At 32.8% G+C, this 20,278-nt stretch overlaps 2 protein-coding genes across 2 annotated transcripts; one reads left to right on the plus strand and one right to left on the minus strand.

The window, feature by feature from the left end:
• The first annotated feature begins 8,361 nt into the window (after positions 1 to 8,361).
• On the plus strand, positions 8,362 to 12,908 carry LOC109808379 (zinc finger CCCH domain-containing protein 32). Its single transcript, XM_020371367.3, is given in 7 exon segments — positions 8,362 to 8,739; positions 8,848 to 8,990; positions 9,259 to 9,324; positions 9,537 to 9,656; positions 9,784 to 10,098; positions 10,182 to 10,502; positions 11,820 to 12,908. Coding segments are annotated over 7 exon segments (1,464 nt in total). The 5' UTR covers positions 8,362 to 8,651; the 3' UTR covers positions 12,231 to 12,908.
• Positions 12,909 to 15,102: 2,194 nt separating this feature from the next.
• Positions 15,103 to 16,617, minus strand: LOC109807391 (ethylene-responsive transcription factor FZP). The gene has a single exon (XM_020369908.3). It carries the CDS (start codon positions 16,314 to 16,316, stop codon positions 15,336 to 15,338), a length of 981 nt encoding a protein of 326 aa, XP_020225497.1. The 5' UTR covers positions 16,317 to 16,617; the 3' UTR covers positions 15,103 to 15,335.
• Between the last annotated feature and the right edge of the window lie 3,661 nt (positions 16,618 to 20,278).

Genomic DNA, 20,278 nt, shown 5'->3' on the forward strand with positions numbered 1-20,278 from the left:
ACTTCAATGCAGCTACTGTACAAACCATTGGAATAGTTACCATATTCATCATAACAACAACCGACACATGTATTGCACACCTCTCAACAACACATGTTTAAAAGCAACTTACAACATAACAACACTATCATCATCCTCAACAGGGTTAACATACAACACATAACAACACATAACTCAATCACAACTTCACAACACAACAACACATATACAGCTCATATCAATCATCAATTAAACACATCAACAACTTATGCGTCGTCACGCATTTCAATTCGGAGATCTCCTATAACACGGGTGAGCAGTTTAAGTGGCTAGGTTCTACCGAACCGACAACAAAGAACCTTTTTGGGCTTGTTAGGTAAACAACAAATTTGGATGCCAATCCACAACATGATAACGATTTCTCAAACTTTGCCACTTAAACAAGGAAGTATAGTACTATGTCAGGATAGAACAGCTGGGTTTAGGCCTACCACGACATTAGCTAGCTTAACTAAGCCATCTATGAGATTAACCTACTGACTATCCTCTAGATACTACAACCCTTTGATACTCGATTAGGAACTAAGTTCACAACCTCGTACTTTACTCAAATTGGTCGTTTTGTAATCGGTATAGCTCGACCTGGCCCTTATACCGTGGTCGCTTTGTACACGTGTGTCTCGACCTTGCACACACACGGGACCAACTAAGTACTAGAGGAGAACAACACAATGTCCACTCCAAGGGACAACTTCCCAATGAGGGTTTTCAACAAATTGGGCTCTCTGAGCACCACAGCTTTTTCAATCCACACAATGGGATGGGCAACTTCAAAAACATCTCATCTAATCCTAGTGATCAAATTTGGTCGCTTGTAATCGGTATAGCTCGACCTGGCCCCTATACCGTGGTCGCTTTGTACACGTGTGCCTCGACTTTGCCCACACACGGGACCAACTAAGTCTTAGAGGAGAACAGCACAATGTCCACTCCAAGGGACAACTTTCCAAGGAGGGTTTTCAACAAAATTGGGCTCTCTGAGCACCACAACTTTCTCAATCCACACAATAGGATGAGAAACTTAAAAAAAAACATTTCCTCCAGTCCTAGTGATCAACAACTCATCATCACAGCATAATCAACATACAACACAACTCAACTCAACATCTTTAACAACATAATCAACATACTACTCAACTTAACATCTTTAGCAGCATAATCAACATACAACACAACTCAACTTAACATCTTTAACAACATAATCAACTCAACAACACAACTCAGCTCAACAACTTAAACAACATGATCAACTTAACAACTTAACGACTCAACTCATAATCTACAACTCAATCATCATAAAATAATATCTTTCAACTATATCATCTCATCATATTTCACAACATAATTAGCCAACTCATAACATAAAACAACTTTAACCACTTAATTTCAACATGCTCCAACCATATCATCAATTCAACATATAATAGATCAACAACTTCACAACATACAACATATTCAACACATAATACAACTCACCCATCATGTTTACAACTCATCTATCATGCCAACCTACACATCATATATAACATGAATTAACCTACGCACCCAAGACAGCCTTCAACTTATCCAAATCACTCCTTGTGAAATGACAACCTTTACATAAAACAGCATATCAGGAGTTATACTACTCCTATCATTCTCATCCTTATCTCATATGAAAGATAAGAAGATTTCCTACAACTCTCATGAAGATACCAATTCCTAAATCTATCATCTACCTTGTTAAAAATTCTAAAAACCGCAACAGCTATAACCAATGCTGGCAGCTTGACCCCTCTTCACTAAAACAGTCATATCTAGAGTTCTAGAACTCCTTTTTGGGTGATTCCAGCGCCATTGGAAAACTAAGATCCAAGGATACAACTTTCATGAAGACTACAAAGTCAAATTATGAAAGCAAAAAAGCGCTCAGCACCTCCAAAGCGCTCAATGCTTTAGCTCTAGGAATTCTCCTCTAGCTCTCTATCCCCAAAGGGCTCAGTCCTTCAAAATGGCTCAGCCGTTTCAAAAGCGCTCAGCCCTTTAAAATGGCTCAGCCCTTTAAAACAACTCAACTGTTTATGACAGAACCCACATGTTCTTCACCATTTTCACCCAGAACCTGTGATCTCAGAATAATCCAACACATGCAACTACCTCCAAACACTTACCACTAAATCAAACAGCTAAAAGCAACTCAAAACATCAACATGCAACTATAAGATCACCACAAATCATCAAAAACACCACATGCAAACCCATTAGCTTCCCTTACCTCGGAGAAGAAGAATTTAGCTTTAGGGAAAAGAAAGAAGAAGAAGAATATTCGTGCCTCCAGCTAGCAATCCACACCTCTACTCAACACCTTCCACGCGACTCCGAGTTTCTCCCAAGCTTCAAGCTCCCTAACACCAAAACCTAAATTTTCCTCGGCTCAATCTTTAGAAAACAAGAAGGAAAGGAGAAAAGGATTTAATTTCAGCCAAGAAAAAAGAAATGAAGAGTAAAGGAGAAACGGATTTGAGACTTACAATAAATATTATCATATTTTATTAAAATTTAAATTTAAATATTATATTATATTTAGTTTAGAACTTTAACATTATATTACATTAAATGTTAAGAATTTATAAATAATATTTTATTTAAATTTTAGTATTATAAAATTATATTATTATATTTATTTAATATTATTTTTTATATTGATAATAATATATTTATTATTTTATTAATACCATTTTAATTATAATTCAATTACAATTAAATCATTAATCTTAAATTAGTATTAAAATCGATTCAATAATCAATCCAATTTTCAACACTTTATTATTGATACTACATCCAATGAAAAAAAATGATATCGTTGCTTATTATACTACATTTTCTTTAAAGGATTGAACTCAAATACAAATTCAAATGAAAACCAAAATCATATATGAGATATATAAATAAGATTCGTGAATCACCATAATCTTATTATCAGCTGTTCATTGTGAATGTTGTCATCGTGTAACAGTAAGAATTGAATTGTTGCACTGTTTGAAATTAAAAACAAAAATCACGCACACGCGTATATCCGGACATTGGTGCACAACTAAATCAAACTATTATAAAGTTTGATCTTTCTAATAAAACAAACCCAATAACATGCGTCTCTTTTTTTTTGGTATAAATAGTTGCATGTCAACATTCGAAAGCAACTTAATGAGATGGAAAACTAACATAACATAAAAGCATTGCAGTGGGCAATTGTGTTTTAAATGTAAAAGGGTCTGTTGTTAAGACAATTTTACCCTCATTATTCACTTAATACGTTATTATGACAATACATAAACATGAACATAAATTGTTTAGTATTTTAATTTATATATCAATTTGTGGGGCACTTTAATTTTGGTTTATTCTTTGTATAAAGATTTGATAGTTTAAGAAGTAAATAATAAATAAGCAAAATGTTTTTTCATAAAATATGCTTTTAAAACAAGAGAGATCGAACCTAAAAATCTACGAATCTCTCTTGAACTGTAACGTATAAATGCTATTGCTAACTGAAAATTATATGGTTTGCATTCATTGTTTATTTGCATTAAAATTAACAAAAACTGTAATAATACTTGTCATCAATAGTGTTCAGGTTTTGCTAACACGAACTTATGAAAACAAGGGGGGAAATTATAAAACCTATATCATGATAATTAAGTAACACTTTGTATTATGATAATTACGTTATTTGGCTCCTAGACAAAGAATGCATTGAAACAGTTATCGTGTCTCTCGTATATTCTAAGTCGCTCGCTATCATGAGTCCAACATTATGATAAAAACAAAAAATGTTATACCATGTTACTCAGCAACATAATTGTAGGATGATATAAATTGCGGAGAGGAAAATCTGCATGACACGAATGAAAAAGAAAAATTCATAGAATAAATTATTTATTATAATAAAACATAAATTTCCACCCTAATCATCTCATTCTTTTATTAATATATATTTCTGTCTTCTCATTTGCAAGTCAAGCATCTATATCTCATTTCTTCGTACGTCTATAGATGATTGAGTTTGATTATTGTCTCATACCAAATATTTTGGTATTTTTAATATTTAATATTTTTTTTATTCATGAGAATTGAACACAGATATCAAAATAATTTATAACACTTATGCATCTGGTTCAATCAACTAAACTGGATCTCTCAATTTTTTTATTTAATATGAACTTAATTTGTTTTATTATATTTACTTTACTTTTTTTTTTTCTGTAATAACGCAGCCCAAAATTGGTAAAGTTAGTTAGTAAAATAACTTTTTATTATTGTCATTTAGGGATAGATGTCATAGCTTCACAGTATGTTGAAATACTAAAAATGTGAATAAAATAAAACAGTATTAGATATAGTGATTTCCCCCTAATATTTATGAAGAATATTTTAAACATTCACTCCCCCCACATGTAACTACAACTATAACTATTAACGACTAGAATGAAAGATTAATTGTTAAAAAAATATACTGAATCAAAATTTAAAATTATTCGTTGAGGTAATCGATTAGATTTCAAAAATTAATAAATATTTTTGCATTAATAAAGCGATAAAAAACTACACACATATGCATATAATCATAAATATAGGCTTGCGTAGTTATATATATATATATATATATATATATATATAAATAATGAAGGAATTATTTATTATAAAAATAAGTTAATTAAATTTATTATACTCAATAATTTATGTTTTATATTAAATTTTAACGATATAACTGTTGAATTAAAAACTCATAATGTATGTATTAAGTTAGTAAAATTTTAAAAATTTTAAAAATTATTTATTACTCCATTTTACTAATTTAAATTAATGTATAAAATATTTTTATAATTATTCATCAATTTAAATTAATGAAATAGAATATTAAATAATTTTTAATTTTTATAATTTTATAAATTTGATCTATATTTTAAAAAATTTTAATTTAATGATTTAATCATTAAAATTCGATGTATAACATAAATTATTAATTAAAATAAGTTTAAATAAACTTAAGCCGTCAAATTTTTTTTCCTTCAAACAACGTTTTTTTAACTCGATCTCATTATTTAAGAATTTGTGAAGTGAACAAGTTATACTAATATTATAAAAATATCGCAAACTTTAATTTTATTCATTATTTTTTTTAATAATCCCCTTTTTAATCGGATGTTTTTATCTTTAAATAAATTATTTTTAAAATTATTCGCTCTCTATAATAAAAAAAACTACCGACTCACAAATCTACAATTTTCAAATCTTAATTTTTCTTCCATAACTATAGTTTCCTAAAAATAAATATAAAGGACACAAAGTATTTTTTTCGTTACTAGTATCATCTTATAACAAACCTGATAATGATATAATATTTGTTTTTGATAATCCAAATAATTGAAAATAAAAGGAAGTACAAGGAGTACTCTAACCCATTACAAAAATACCACATGTGATATGTGTACTATGCACCACTAAAAATATTATTTGAAAACTAGGAACCTAAGCTAGTCCATCACATCTAAACCCATAACTTTGAGATAGAAATTGCAGAATCAGATTTCTCTAATAGTCTCATTTACCACCTGAATACATTTACCTAGGTGAGGCAAGCTGCTGGATTCATGGACCAAGAAGTAAAGTCATACCTAAAATCTTTATGCCTTGTCCTTAACCAATTTCAGGTTTTAATTTTAATCAAATCTACCATCTCCAATACATATATTTGAGTGGAAGAAAAGACCACTTCATTCCTAGCCAACCACACTGTCCATATGATGGCTAACCAAATAAATATCAACAATCCCTTTTTTGAGAGTTACATAAAGAAATACCAAAGAATTGTTCCAAGTGCATTGCACAATTATTATGCATAACTGTGCTAACACTTAACCATTTAAAACATTCCATCCAAACTCGATAAGATACATGATACTCAAAAAACATATATGATATAGTCTGCGTGTGACCCGTGCAACAAGGGCACTCAACTTGAGAACTGTCCAAAATGTCTCTAATAAACAAATTGTGTTTAGTAGCAACTTGGTTAAGAATTACCTTACAAGCAAAAGCTGTAACCTTTGTTGGAACTACCTGTGACCATACTTTTGAAAAAATTTTATTGGATGCAAAAATCTTATCATTTATAATCTCCTTATATGAAGACTCGACAGAGTAAATGTCATTGGGATCAGCAGTCCAACTACAACAGTCTTCTACATCAACCTTCAAATTTATATGACATAATATAAAATGAATTATATTTAAGTGGTAAAATTATTTTTCGTAAGAATTACATATAACTTTTTAAAAAGTAACTTTAATTTAGTTTTTAATTTTTATAAATTAAAAAAATATAAAATTTATGATTTTAACAAAATTATTATACAAATAATTACTTTTCTTTAAATTATAAATATAATTTTTTTAAAAAATAGTTAATATTCAAATATTTTAAATATTTAAATAATGATTATTTAATTTCAATATTATTTATATTTATGTCAAAAGTATATATATATATATATATATATATATATATATATATATGTATATGTATTCTAACATGTGCAATGTAGATGATCAATATATATTTATATAACTAAATTTCTAATTAAATATTTTGATATATAAAGAAAGAGACAAAAATGAAAATATTGGCATGAGAGTAATTTAATACATCGAATTAAAACCTAAAGATTTTTTTTGGAATAAAATAAAAGACAAAATTAGAGAAAGAAATTAAAGGTAAATTAATTTTAAAAGATAAAAATCACAATTATGTGAAAATTACAGTTTGAAGGAGAGAGGAAAAAGGAAAGTAATTTACACGTATTTTTTTGGAAGTGCTGGAATGCAAAAATTAAAATACTTTGCGCTAACCGGCAACCAATGACCTTTCAACAAAAAGTGCATTTTCATTACACAATTAAGCATAGACAGAATCTAAATCCGAAGCTAGTGGAAAGACATCAATAATTTGTTTGGATTTGGTTTTGCCAAGTTGAAATGAAACAATGTTCACGCGACCCCTTCAGTGGTTTTTTTTTTTCTTTTCACAGACATATTCTATACAGTATTTTAAAATAAGCAATTAAAAATTAATTTATATTGATTAAATATCATTTTATTGTAAAAAAAAAATGTGAAGCGTTTTGTTTTTGTTATTAATTATTAGACAGTGTGAGAGAAAAGATATGGAAATTGAATGGAATCCCTGAAGTAGAGTGAGAAAGAGGTTAGTTGGGAGTTCATAGTTCATAGTGGTATGTGTCCTGTAACCTTTTTACCACTTTTAAGGAAGAAGATGTAACATGTTTGCGCCACGTGGAGGCAGTGACATCTACTCATGCTTCTTTTTGCATCAGCGACAACGCCTGCCCACAACCATCAGGAGATTAATTAATTATCTCACTTAATTCATCCTTTGTTTTTTCTATTAACACTAATCTAATCTATAAAGGACAAATCTACCATATCCCCTATATTCTATTCTATTCACTCTCCTATCTGCACTACCACAACCTCAATCACATTTTCAATTCTTTTTTTTACGCCCCCTAAATCTCACACTAATTTTCTTTTCTTTCTTTACCCAACCTATCCACTGCTCTAAAAATTCATAATCTCGACCACATTTTTTTTTTACAAATATATAATCAACAAAGTTGCTATGTTTACAACAAGAGTTTAATTTAAACCATTGGTGGAGTTTGACTAATATGCCTAATTCCGCATGTTTCAACTGATGAGATTTTTTATTTGTATTTTCTAGAGATATATATATATTTTTTAAAAGAAACTTGATATAATTATATCCATAGATTTCATATGTACAAGAAAAAAAATGTAACACAAAATTTAAATTTTAAAGTCAAATTGATACTACTTTATTTGATCAGTAAAAAAATATTATAATAACAGTAACGATACTTTTATTTTTTATTTACATACTATTTTAATTCTCACTACTATTGTCATTATTTTTACCACTATAAAAAATTTACATTATCAGTTAATTAGAAATTAGCAATAAATATAATTTTATAAAAATTATTATAAAAAGGAATAAATTTATGGTATAGGTTAATGTGTGACCGGAAGAGAATGTAAATTTTTTATTTTGTTTCCTTAAAGTAATCTTCCAAATTTATATAGATTGTTGAGTTAAATCCTAATAAAGCAATTTACAATTACGAAAAAGGAGTAATTGAAGGGGGGGTTTATATTATTGTTTTTAATTATTTTGGTAATTGTGTGAGATGTTTGGCGCGTACATAAATAATAAACCAACAATCTCTCTCTCCCACCAATGAAAAGAGCGTCTCCCAAAGTGAGGAAAGAAAAAGATAAAAAAAAAAAAAAAGCTTTGAAACGGAAAGAGAGAGAGAGAAGCTAGAGAGAGAAAGAGACCAAACTAATAGTGTAGAAGAAACAGAGACGCTGTGTGTGTGCGTGCGTGAGTGAGTGAGAGAGGGAGAGAGAGAGAGAGATAGAGAGAGAGAGAGAAAGCACAGAAAATCCGAAGCAGTTTCTCACTCTTTTGATCGGAACCTCTCATTCTGCGTTCAGATTGCGCCCCTTTTTCCCCCCATTTGGTCCGTACAATGGAGCGGTAAGGCCGGGCCAGCGAAGGGTCGCAGTCTGATCCGTCGCCGGAATGGACCGTCGGCGGTGGCGACGCCGCCCTCGAAGGTGACTCTATCCGCATTCTCTGTTATTCCTTTAGCGATTCTCGATTTGCGCACAATAATGTGATAACAAGGGAAGTAAGTAGGTTTGATCTTGATTTGGCGAATGCAGAGTCCTCGTGGCAACTCGGATTAGCCGCTGCCGAATCCTACCCTCTGCGTCCCGATGAAGCCGATTGTATCTACTATTTGAGGACTGGGTTCTGCGGTTACGGCACACGATGTCGTTTCAACCATCCTCGTGACCGTTCCACGGTATTACTCTTAATTCCCGTTTCGCTGGGTTTTCGTTAATTTCGTTCCTCCTCTTCGCGTTTGTGTTTCCAATTTTGCTTTTGATCTTGCCTCTCTGTGGTTTGTAGCAGTTAGCCTTCAACGGTTACAATTCAGTTCGTTGGATTTTACTTCTGTTGTGTGTTAATTGAACTTTAATTGTGTGAGATTAAGGAGTCTGCATTGGACACTGTGATCGAACGTTTCCTTATTTGGGGATATTTTTCTAATTGTGTGTGTGATTGCTTAGGTTATTGGAGCTGCGACGAGGACTGGAGGGGAGTTTCCAGAGCGCGTGGGACAGCCTGTGTGCCAGGTTTTTTAATATAGATTCTGTGCTGCACTTGTATTAAATGGTTGTTGTGTAAATGTAATTACTTTCTGTTTTCACAAAATTGTGCGCTGTGTCATGTTTGTTGTGAAGGTTTGGGTGGAAGTTGAAATTGACTTCTATTTTTGTTTTGCTTGTGTTCAATGTTGGTGACTTTCCTTATGTGTTGGTTGTATCTGCTCATGGTTAAACTCCAGTACTATATGAGGACGGGATCATGCAAGTTTGGTGCATCCTGCAAGTACCACCATCCTAGGCAGGCGGCTGGCACTGCTACCCCTGTGCCGCTAAATTATTATGGATATCCATTGCGAGTGGTCTGTATCGGTTTATGTTCATTCTGTAAAATTATGCATGTTTTGTGAATTTTGTGAATGTTGGTGTCGCGTTTTCCAAATGATAATGTGGGTTTCTCTTCAAACTTGAATTTTGTAAATGATACAGGGTGAGAAAGAGTGTTCCTATTATGTGAAAACTGGACAGTGCAAGTTTGGTGCAACTTGTAAATTCCATCATCCACAACCTGCAGGTGTCCAAGTTCTAGCACCATCTCCAGTTCCCCCAGTTTCACCTCTGCCTGTACCTGTACCTTCACCAATATATCCAACTGTACAGCCCCCGTCTGGTCCTTCGTCACAGCAATATGGTGTGCTAGTTGCAAGGCCACCTATGATACCTGGCTCAGTAGTTCAGGGTCCCTATGGGCCTATGGTAGTGTCCCCTGCCATGGTCCCTTTTTCAGGCTGGGGTCCTTACCAGGTAGGTCCACCATTTCATATGAATTGCTTGTGCTTACTCAAGTTATATGTACATTCATTGAAGCTGTTAAGCACTTGGTGCAGGCTCCTGCAACAAACCCTGTACTTCCATCTAGCACCACGTCTAATGTTGTTTCAACACAGATTTATGGGATAACCCAGCTACCTTCATCGGCAGCTACTTACACCGGACCTTATCAGCCTTCTGGTTCGTCAATTGGTCCTTCAGGTGCTAGTCAGAATGAGCATCCATTTCCAGAAAGGCCAGATCAACCAGAATGTCATTATTACATGAAAACAGGGGAGTGTAAATTTGGTCCATCATGTAGATATCATCATCCACCAGACAAGAGTGCACCAAAAGCCAGCGTGATCCTTAGTCCTGTGGGTCTTCCTTTGCGTCCGGTATTTTCAACTCCTTTATTCGTTGGTGCTTTGACTTGTGACTAACATATACTTGATAAATATCTCCTTTCCTACCAAAATTTTTGGTATCCAGTGATTAAAATAGCTAACTGTTAGGTATAACAGAATTACCTTCCTAATTTTGTTACATAATGCATGCATTTTTTTATGTAGGATTGCAACCCTGCTTTAATATGAAGTTTGTTTTTTCATTGAAAACGAGCCCTTTTTATTTTTTTCCTTGTCCATTGCTTCCTATTTATACTAGCTATTTTTTGGGATGGCTTTCCGTTTTCATGTATTATGCATTCATGTTGGGCTATACATACCTGTTGGTTTATTAGTTCCACCTTTTATGAGTGGAATTCTCTTTTCGTATTACATTCATTATAAGTGTGCTTCCAGTTCCTTTCTTTAGGTGTTGGTTTTGTGAAAAATATAGTGTATCACTGTGACCATGCCCAAAGACAAGTTCGTAAGCTCCTTTTTGAATCCTGTTGCTACGGAAATGTTCTTTGACAGGGCAGGGAATAGTGTTATAATGAACTCTCAAAGGCTTAAATATATTTTTGGCCCCTGTAGTATATCGTTGTTTTGGTCCTTATAATTTTAAATAGTCCTTGTAAAATTTCTCTTTTTTATTTTGGTCCTTATTATTTTGTTTTAGTCACCATTTTGTATGCTTGAAATGTATTTACATTATGAAATGGTTTTCCAATATGAAGTGGTGACTCAAGAACCATGAGTGTATTGCTTTCCTGGTTTGTACGGAGTTGGTTGCCATTGGTTGCATTTTGCCTGAAATCTTTGACAGTGCTAAGAATTTTGTGCTCCAGGATTCTATGTTTAGTGCATAGCTGTACATATGCTCGGTTATCTGTTTTTCCTCTCAAAGCTATGTTCCCGTGCTAGCTTGAGTTGTTCAAACTTTGTTTTCATTAGTAAATTTCGTGTTTCATTCCTGTGATTTTGGATTAGGGGTGCTTCCTATTTTGCATGTTAAAAACAGATGTGGATGTTTCATGGCACAGTTCTTCGTATTGTTTGATGTGGTCATTTCCTGTCTTCATAAATTAGTCTTTAATGATCTTTCTGGCTATTATTTCTCTCTTCTTAGTGCTATTGTCTCTTTGGAATGTGGTTGAAGAATAGGCAAGTATCTTTATTTTTATTCATTATATGACTTTGGTTGTTTAAAACTGTCACTGAAATGATAAATTTGTCTATATTCTGTTGATTTTTTTTTTCTCTTTAAATTCTGACTACATTCATGAATTATTAATTGTCAAGTATTTAATGTTCATGTTTGTTAATCAGGGGGCACCACTTTGCACTCATTATACTCAGCGTGGAGTTTGCAAGTTTGGTTCTGCATGCAAATTTGATCACCCTATGGGATCACTGAGTTATAGTCCATCTGCATCTTCCCTGGCTGACATGCCAGTTGCACCCTATCCTGTGGGTTCCTCAGTTGGTACTCTTGCCCCATCATCTTCGTCCTCAGAGTTACGGCCCGAACTTGGTGCAGGATCCAGCAAGGAGACTGTTTCGTCCAGAATGTCTTCAATGAGCACATCGACTGGATCAGTTGGCTTGACCCTGTCAAGCGTTGGACCCATTTCTCACTCAAGCACCCATCCATCTGCTCCGAGTTCTACTCAGAGTTCTAGTTCTTCTGCATCCACCAGTGTTACTGCAAGTAACACTATTTCTCACACCTCAAGCTAAGCAATGTGAATGAATCCCTCATTATTACTCCTTTTTATCTCAAATTTTTCAACCGGTCATCATTACTCAAGGAGGTTCTCAAATAGGTTTTATTTTTCAATTATCCAAGTTCCACATTCAGGTCTAGCACACATTGCACCAATTGTCTCTGTGTTCATATAATCTTTTTGTGGCCATTCCTTTGATCTTGAATAAACCATGGCCAACCTTGAGAATTTTAGCAACCCATACACGCACCTTGCTTTTGAATAATTTCAAAAGAATCTGCAACTCCATAATGCACATGTCCATCCACATCTCCAATTTTCGTAGTTTGTTGTGCTTATTTATGCTTCAATCTTTTTTGATGAGAAAATTTCTGCTCGGAGTTTCATTGACTATGTGTATCTCTCTTCACCTGAACCCTTTCTTTTTTTGCATTTGGGAATATCTATTTCTGCCCGGTAGGTACTGTTCACCACCGTTCCCAAAATTATCTAAGGTTTGACGTGAGGAGAAGTAATCAGGAGACTACAATGAGGCTTCACATTGCTATATTTTTATGATTTGAGATACACGGTGATGTTGTGACAAGTAAAATGCTTGACTTGGTACTTAAATTTATTACAGAATACATATATGAAGAAACACATTTAAATTAACAATTTGAATGTTTAATAATGTTTTCTTCTCTCGTCATTGTACTTTGGTCAAGCTTTCATGTGATCGGGTGATTTTTCTGGGGGATTTTCTTTTTTTGATTTTTTTCATTGTCCCTCCCCCCCCTTATATTTGGATATGTTTGTTGTAAGATGATTCTATGTATAAATAGAATACACTCTCCTGAAGATGAAGAGCGCAGCGTGGCATGCAACATAGAACATACAGCGGAAATCAGAGCCGAAGATAAAGGAAGTACATGCGTAACTTGTGTTCTTAGCCACTTCAAAGTTAAGGTCAGGCGTATTGCACCTGACCAACCAAACTGACGTGGCACCAAAAAAAAAATCACAGATTAACCTTAAAAATGAAATATAAAGTTTGTCTCTTCTGACTTTGTTTTGCTGTCTAAAAGGATTTTGTGACTGTACCCTTCCAAATTTTCCCTTCGTTTCCACGAAACCCTAGTTTCAGTGATCTGATCTGGATTTTGTAGTGACAATTTCTTGTTTCGCACAACGATCGGATCCGTGTACCGATTTATAATTAACAGTACTGATGCCGTTGGTAAAAGCTATTTGGTAAGCCTCTGAACTAGGAATCATGTCTCGTCTATTAATTGTTTTTGAAATTTATGTTACTTCATTTTCCATGCTTTTTGTGAGATGAATCAAACTAAGGTATTATTTTTCTATTTAGAAGTTATCTATCATACTTAGTAATTCTATAATTGGATCGTTCGATTTTTCTGATGAGAACGTTGTCAAATGGACTGCACCAAATAACTGCATTAAATAGCTAGGGAGCATTATCCTTTTCCTTTCCAATTCAACATTGTACTGTCAATTTCCAATCTGATTTTTGGCTTTATATTATAGGACAGGGTGATTTGAAACTCAGTACAAAGCTTTACAAAAGAAATTTTATAAAATGGTTTTTTTTTAAATATATCAATTCAACTATTAGATTTAAAATTCTGATAAAGTAGGACAAATTTACAAAAGTATATTCTCTAGAAAATTAATTAATGTTTCATCACACTATTTTGTTCTTTAATGGATATGCAAAACTGTCGAATGTTTTATATTGTAAACCAATTAATAAGTTTTGGTGTGATTTTAAGATAATTATTATTAGAGTGGATGAAATTAGCATTGCGATAGGATGACATTTATATTTTTTCACTTAATTTTACTGTGCAAAATGTTTTTAAAAATATAAATAAATATCTACTACTAAACATTATATATATGCGTGAATTTTTAAAATATATATGATTATGATTATCATGACGATACTGTATAATTTAGTTTTGTAGTAATTAAATCCTGATCAATTCTGTTTCTTAAAGACAAAAAATTGGACATCTTGCTAAAGTCACTTGTGGTAACTATTTCCTATTGATGTATTTTTTTTTTCAGAAAAAAGTGCGGTTGATAAGATTTGAACGCCTGGCTGTCCTATACCTAACCATGATATTGCTTCAAGCGTGGAACTTTTCTGAAAATTAAAATTAAAATTGTTTTATAGGAAGTTATAAAGAAAAGGAAAAGGAAGAGGGAAAAACAACTCATTATCTAATCAATCAGTAGTCAGCAAAAGGGAATGTACTGCAAGCAATAGATTAGAATCGCGGGTTATTGGCTTGACAATATGTCTTTCTGTGAACCTATATGCTGTTTGATTGATATGCGTGTGCCATGACTACCTTTATTGTACCCAAAAGTATAGGCAACTAGCCGAAAAGAAGGATAAAATCATGCTAACAATATGCATCCATATAAATAAGTTTATTTGTACTTTTCATCTTTATATTTTATTCTCATCTCAAGTATCATTTTACCTTTTTATTTTCAATTCCTCGCACATTAAGTCACCGACCTCAAATTTTTATTCAATAATAACAAACGAACACAAATATAACGGAAGTAATCCAAATCATGAATTTATATACATATATGTATATAATATTTAAATTAAAAATAAAAATCAATTTATATATATTTACTTCTATTGAAATGTATATATGTTTTTTTCTATTAATTTATACAAAATCAATGACACGTTGCACTAATATTACATTTACGTTATTTATTGGATAAAATTTGAAGGTAAATAATTTAATTTGAACAAATAATTTTAAGGGAATCAAAATCACGCCAAAAGTAAAATATAGAGAGTATAATTAAGCGTAAATAATAAATAAGCAGAAGGGGGGGCAAGGCACTAGGCAGAGCATCAAAGGAAAGGCTTTCCATTGATTTGAAAGGGTAGTGGAGCTTTTTGAACATCTCAAAACCTCACCCCATCATGTGTGCAATTTAGTAATTACATTAGAAGAGGCAAAAGGCTTGGTTTGCTAGACCCAAGTTACAAGGAAAAATAAAAAGAAAAAAAACGTACAAGTGCATGCAATGCAATGCAAGTACTAAGGTACTCCTTGATAAATGCACCTCAGTCTGAAACTCAGAAGAGTGGGTATCCCAAGTCTACGTCCCCAAAGGATGGAAGTGATGGAGAACAGTTAGTTGAAGTTGAAGAAGCACCCTGATTCATTACCCCATAGCTTGGACTATCATTAAATGCATCCATGCACCCATCTTCAACCCTTAATGGGTTCTTAAATATTGCTGAAAGTTCACTACTATTCCAATCCCATGATCCTTCACTTGGATAATAAAAATCTGAATAGTTTGACTCCCTTGGTGCCATTTCTTGAGAGAATGAGGTCATGTCAACATGTGAGTGGTACTCATACTCATGAGTACTCTCCATGGAGCTTGTGTTAAGCTTTTGATCACTCACATTGCTCTTTCTGGAGCTTGAACTAGGTCTGAAGCAATTATCAGGAACTATGCATTCCAGATAGCCTGAGTTAGAATCACTGGAAAAGAAGAAATCATCATCCTGAGCTGACCCATGTGTAGTTTCAATATTGTTCATTGGGGAGGGGTTTCCACAGTTTGGAGCATGAGTAACCTGAGAGAGACTATTGTGGTTGGTTGGTTGTTTGGCCTGAGTGGTGTTAGTGTTAGTGAGAAAGTGTGAAGGTGGCAAGAGGGGTTGGACTTGAACTTGAAGTTGAACATCCACAGGAGAAAGGAGAGTGTGGAAGTTGATGTTGTCAGAGTAAACAAAGTTGGTCCTTGCTTGGCTTCCTTTCATGGACAAAGCAGCTCTGTCATAAGCAAGAGCTGCTTCTTGAGCAGTGTCAAATGTGCCAAGCCAATGCCTCTCTTTGGTTGTGGGGTCTCTGATTTCAGCAGCATAACGGCCCCATGGGCGCCTCCTAACTCCAAGGAACCTCCCTGGCTCTGCTTGCTTCCTTCTGCCTCTTCTCTCACCACAAGGTGATGTGTTGCGTTGGAGGAGAGAGAGGCACATTTGAGTTTGGTTATTGGGGTCATATCCCTTGAAGGGTGTATCTGAGGTTCTAGAGGTTGACATGGCAAAGAAAATTTGGAGTGAAATGGAATGAGGTGAGGAAATGGGGAGTTAAATAGTGTGCCAGAAGAGAGTACACTGCAGAAGGCTTAGGATGAGATGAATGGGAGAAGTGTTGGGGAGTCTTTAAAGACTGTGACTTGGATCATGGAAGGAAGAAAAAGGACATTTTGCAGATGTCATTCTTTTTTCTTTGGAGACCATCCTCCCTTTTCCACCTACTTTTTAAAAATCTTTCTTTTTCTTATTTCTATTAAACCTCTACTTCTCCATCCCATTTAGTTAAGGCTCACAACTAAACAGTGAAAATAAAGATTCCCTTCACTTGTCAAGTACTTTAAATGGGGCTCTACACACTGCACTTTTGAGATCTTATTTCCTTGCAACAGTCACTTTCCTCCTAGTTCCAATGACAGTCCAAAATGTGTTTTCTGTTTCTTAGTAATAATAAGTACAGACATAGAAAAATCAAATTACATTGGTGTTGAATAATGTAAAAGTTAGTGAGGTAATTATTACATCAGGTCCATGCAATTGCAAGGTATTGGGATTTGATAAGGATTGACAAAGTTAAATCTCTATGCATATCAGTTCACGTGTAAAGGCCCAGCTAATCAACTAACTACCTGGAATTGACCTGGTAAGCTCTATTGCACTATTTCCAATACTAGGAAAAAATAATGAAAACAAGAACCAAAAAAGAAAAGCTTGCCCTATAAATTACTGTTTTTTATTTTTAATTTATGGACAAAGAAATCTAACAAAACTTCTACCTCAGTTTTTTCTCTAGGCTTGATAGATATTGACCTATAAGTTTTGTTTTTTGAGATAATACATTATACACATACTGCTGTTTTTGGAGAACTTTCCTGATGAATAAATGATTGGTGTAAATGAAATCTTATTATGCTGGAATCAATCCCTGACAAAACCAGAAAAAGAAAACAACTGCGTGGTTTTGTCTACATACTCCTAGAGAGTCTCAAACATTTGAATTTGGAGGTACTAATCTTAGCATGATATTCACTAAATAATGCATGTATTATGCACATGTGAATCCGCGTTTTATGCAAAATAATCAACCAATTACATCGGAAGCTCTTGTTTGCTTCATGATTTTCAAAGGGAGCAGTTAAAATCATCTCTAACTACACACAAAATTATCCAACAATTTTATATTGTATGAGCCTTCCCTGTCTTGTGTCATGGAAACAACCCCACACTTGAGTACAAAAATAAAAAGTTCTCTTTTGAAGGGCCCACAAGACAAACTCTTGACTTTGTTTGTTCTGCATATGCTTCACATATTAATAGTAGATTTCCCCTATTTTTTTTGGTAATGAGTTTTAGAATTTTTAATTCTTGTACAAGAGTTTATTTGTGCCAAACTGATCATAGCAGTTGACCATGGTCTTAGCTTAGTGCCCTGTTATGATTATGTGGCTCAGCCAGATAAACTAAACCTCTTAAAAGTGTAGATATGATTTCTTTTACTGCTCTAGAAACTTGCATTGCCCTGTTTTCACATTTTTTGCATATTATAGTTTATTTTGAAAGTATTTAATTTAGCTCGTGTTTTGGATCTTAATTTCAAGGACAAATACAATTGTGTATTATAAAGATAATAATCAAATTTTGTGGTAGTGGTGTAGGCTAAGGTGACCTTGTGAATGTACACTGAGTTTTAAGGGTAGCGGAGAAAATGGCTAATGGTATAAAATTTAAATAGATGACAAAAACAATGCCTTTTAGGTTAAACACCTTTACTATCTCTGATCTCCAAAAGCCAAATTAGCCAATATAAAAAGGGTTCAGTCAAAAGGGCAATGAAAAGTTTAAAGGACACTTGCAAGTTGAGTTGGATTAAACCGCCCCACAAAGGCTAAAGCATAGTGGGGCACATTTTTATTAGTTCACAGTTCCTACAAGGAAATTTTGTAATTTTAGTACTCCCTTTAATTAGTCTGCAATCACATGCCTATATATCATTGGAAATAGCACAATGCTAATCATACAAATGGGTCAAGCCGTCTTGTTGTTATCAGCATATTTCCTAGTGCCAAAATATTTTCCAACTACTAATAGCATGTTGGCTCATGAAAGGATAGAGATGTCACACACACTGACTCAACTATATTTGTTTAAGGTTAATTAGTCCTTTGTGTTCCTTAATTGATTGAAGTTTGAATCCAAGACCCTTGACTCCTCCACTAAAGATTCCAAGAGGCAGAAAGATAGTATGTTAGCTCCGTTTGGGCCCCATGGTGAAAGGCCAAAAAAATGAAATATTACTTGTTTTGATCAGGGTATCATAGTGCTCTCGTGTACCAAGACAATTTAATGAGTATTAATATGAAAAGGAAAACACATATGAAATTCAAAAAGATGGGCATCGAGTTTTTTTTCTTGTCTTAGTTTTCTTCCATTAGGAAGAGTACTAGTAGCTGAGTGCATGGTAAAAAAAGAAAGCAGTCTAATTAAGAAAAACTAGACACAATATTACAGTTGGTGGTAATTGAGAAAAAAAGTTGATTCCAAAAGAGGAAGAAGGAAAACTAGAGGGAGTGAACGTACATGTTACAATTCCATAACCATTATTCTTGGTATGGAAGGTTTTGGAACTTACGATTATGAAAGAATAAAGGTTAGTCAATGTGTGTCTCAAAAGATGTGACTTTGAAGTTGGGTTGGCAAAGGGTACATTTTGACAAGGTGCTTTAGACATCCCTAAAATAGATGTTTTTCTTCAATAATGACCAAACAAGACCATAAAGAAAGGTAGCTCTATGTCTCTCTCTTGTTATTGTTTATTTTATTTTGTCTAAGATGGTTTTTAGCATGTAACTTTTTATGGTCAGAAGGGAATTCTGCACATTCTCCAAAAGTGGCACACACTTTTTTGCTAATGTTAAAGGTCGTCCGGGATTTAGGGAAAAAGATAAACATGTTTTTTAGGAGTTGGATTTTGACGGAAAAACTAATGGTGTTTAAGTGACAAATGTTCTAGTAAGCACTTTTCATTCAAACCTGTCCCATGTTAGCTTTTCATGCTTCGCCTTCTTTCTGCTCAAAAACCACACTCGTGTCCTTCCACAAACTAGTGTTTTTTGGACTTTAATTTAAACCCTCTTCTTTGGCAAGTGTGTTTTGTGTTGTGTCTGAATCGTACTTCGTATGAATTATTGTTGCTTTAGTCAAAGTGGCATCATATATAACATGCAGGAGTCACGTGCTTAGAGACAAGAATAGACACTTTTTAATGAAAAATATTACAGATTGCCATCAAAATATTTTTAATGTGTTTTTCATCCAAGATTTTAATGGGATTACTTATTTTTTTTAAGTTTTTTTAAATATTTTAATATAAAATATCTTATTTAAATGAAAAATTTATAAATAATTTAAAATTTTAAAGATGTATAATTTTACATTATAAGAATTTAAAATTTTTCTTTCTCTTTTTTCTCCTACCTCTCTCTCTTCTCTTTTAAAGTCGACATAAAAAATATCAATAATTTTTCAAATTATTGAATATTCAAATCATTTTTTAAATTATTAAATATTATCTAATAAATTTTAAAATTATTAGTTTTATAGAATTAACATCTATAAAAATTAGTTAATATTTAATTTTATAAAACTATCTAATCTTAAGAATTTAGTTTTATCTATAATCAGAATTGAATTACTATATCCAAATTAAAGATTTAAAATTTTAAAAATTTTGAATTGGTTGATCTAAACAAAGAATTTAAAAAATAATGAAAATTGAAATGAAAATAATTTAAATTCTAAAAATTTTAATTCCTTGAATTTTTAAAATTTTTCATTCAAATATACTATTAAGTTTAAAATAAACTTTAATATAATTTTAAATTTTAGCTTTTCTATTATTTATTTTCACTTATCCTGTTTTTTTTTTATATACTTTGATTAATTTCTCCATGTTAAAGAGTTTATTTATA

Source organism: Cajanus cajan, chromosome 5 (genome assembly GCF_000230855.2).
Source record: "Cajanus cajan strain Asha chromosome 5, NIPB_CcT2T_4, whole genome shotgun sequence".
Taxonomy (NCBI): Eukaryota; Viridiplantae; Streptophyta; class Magnoliopsida; order Fabales; family Fabaceae; genus Cajanus; species Cajanus cajan.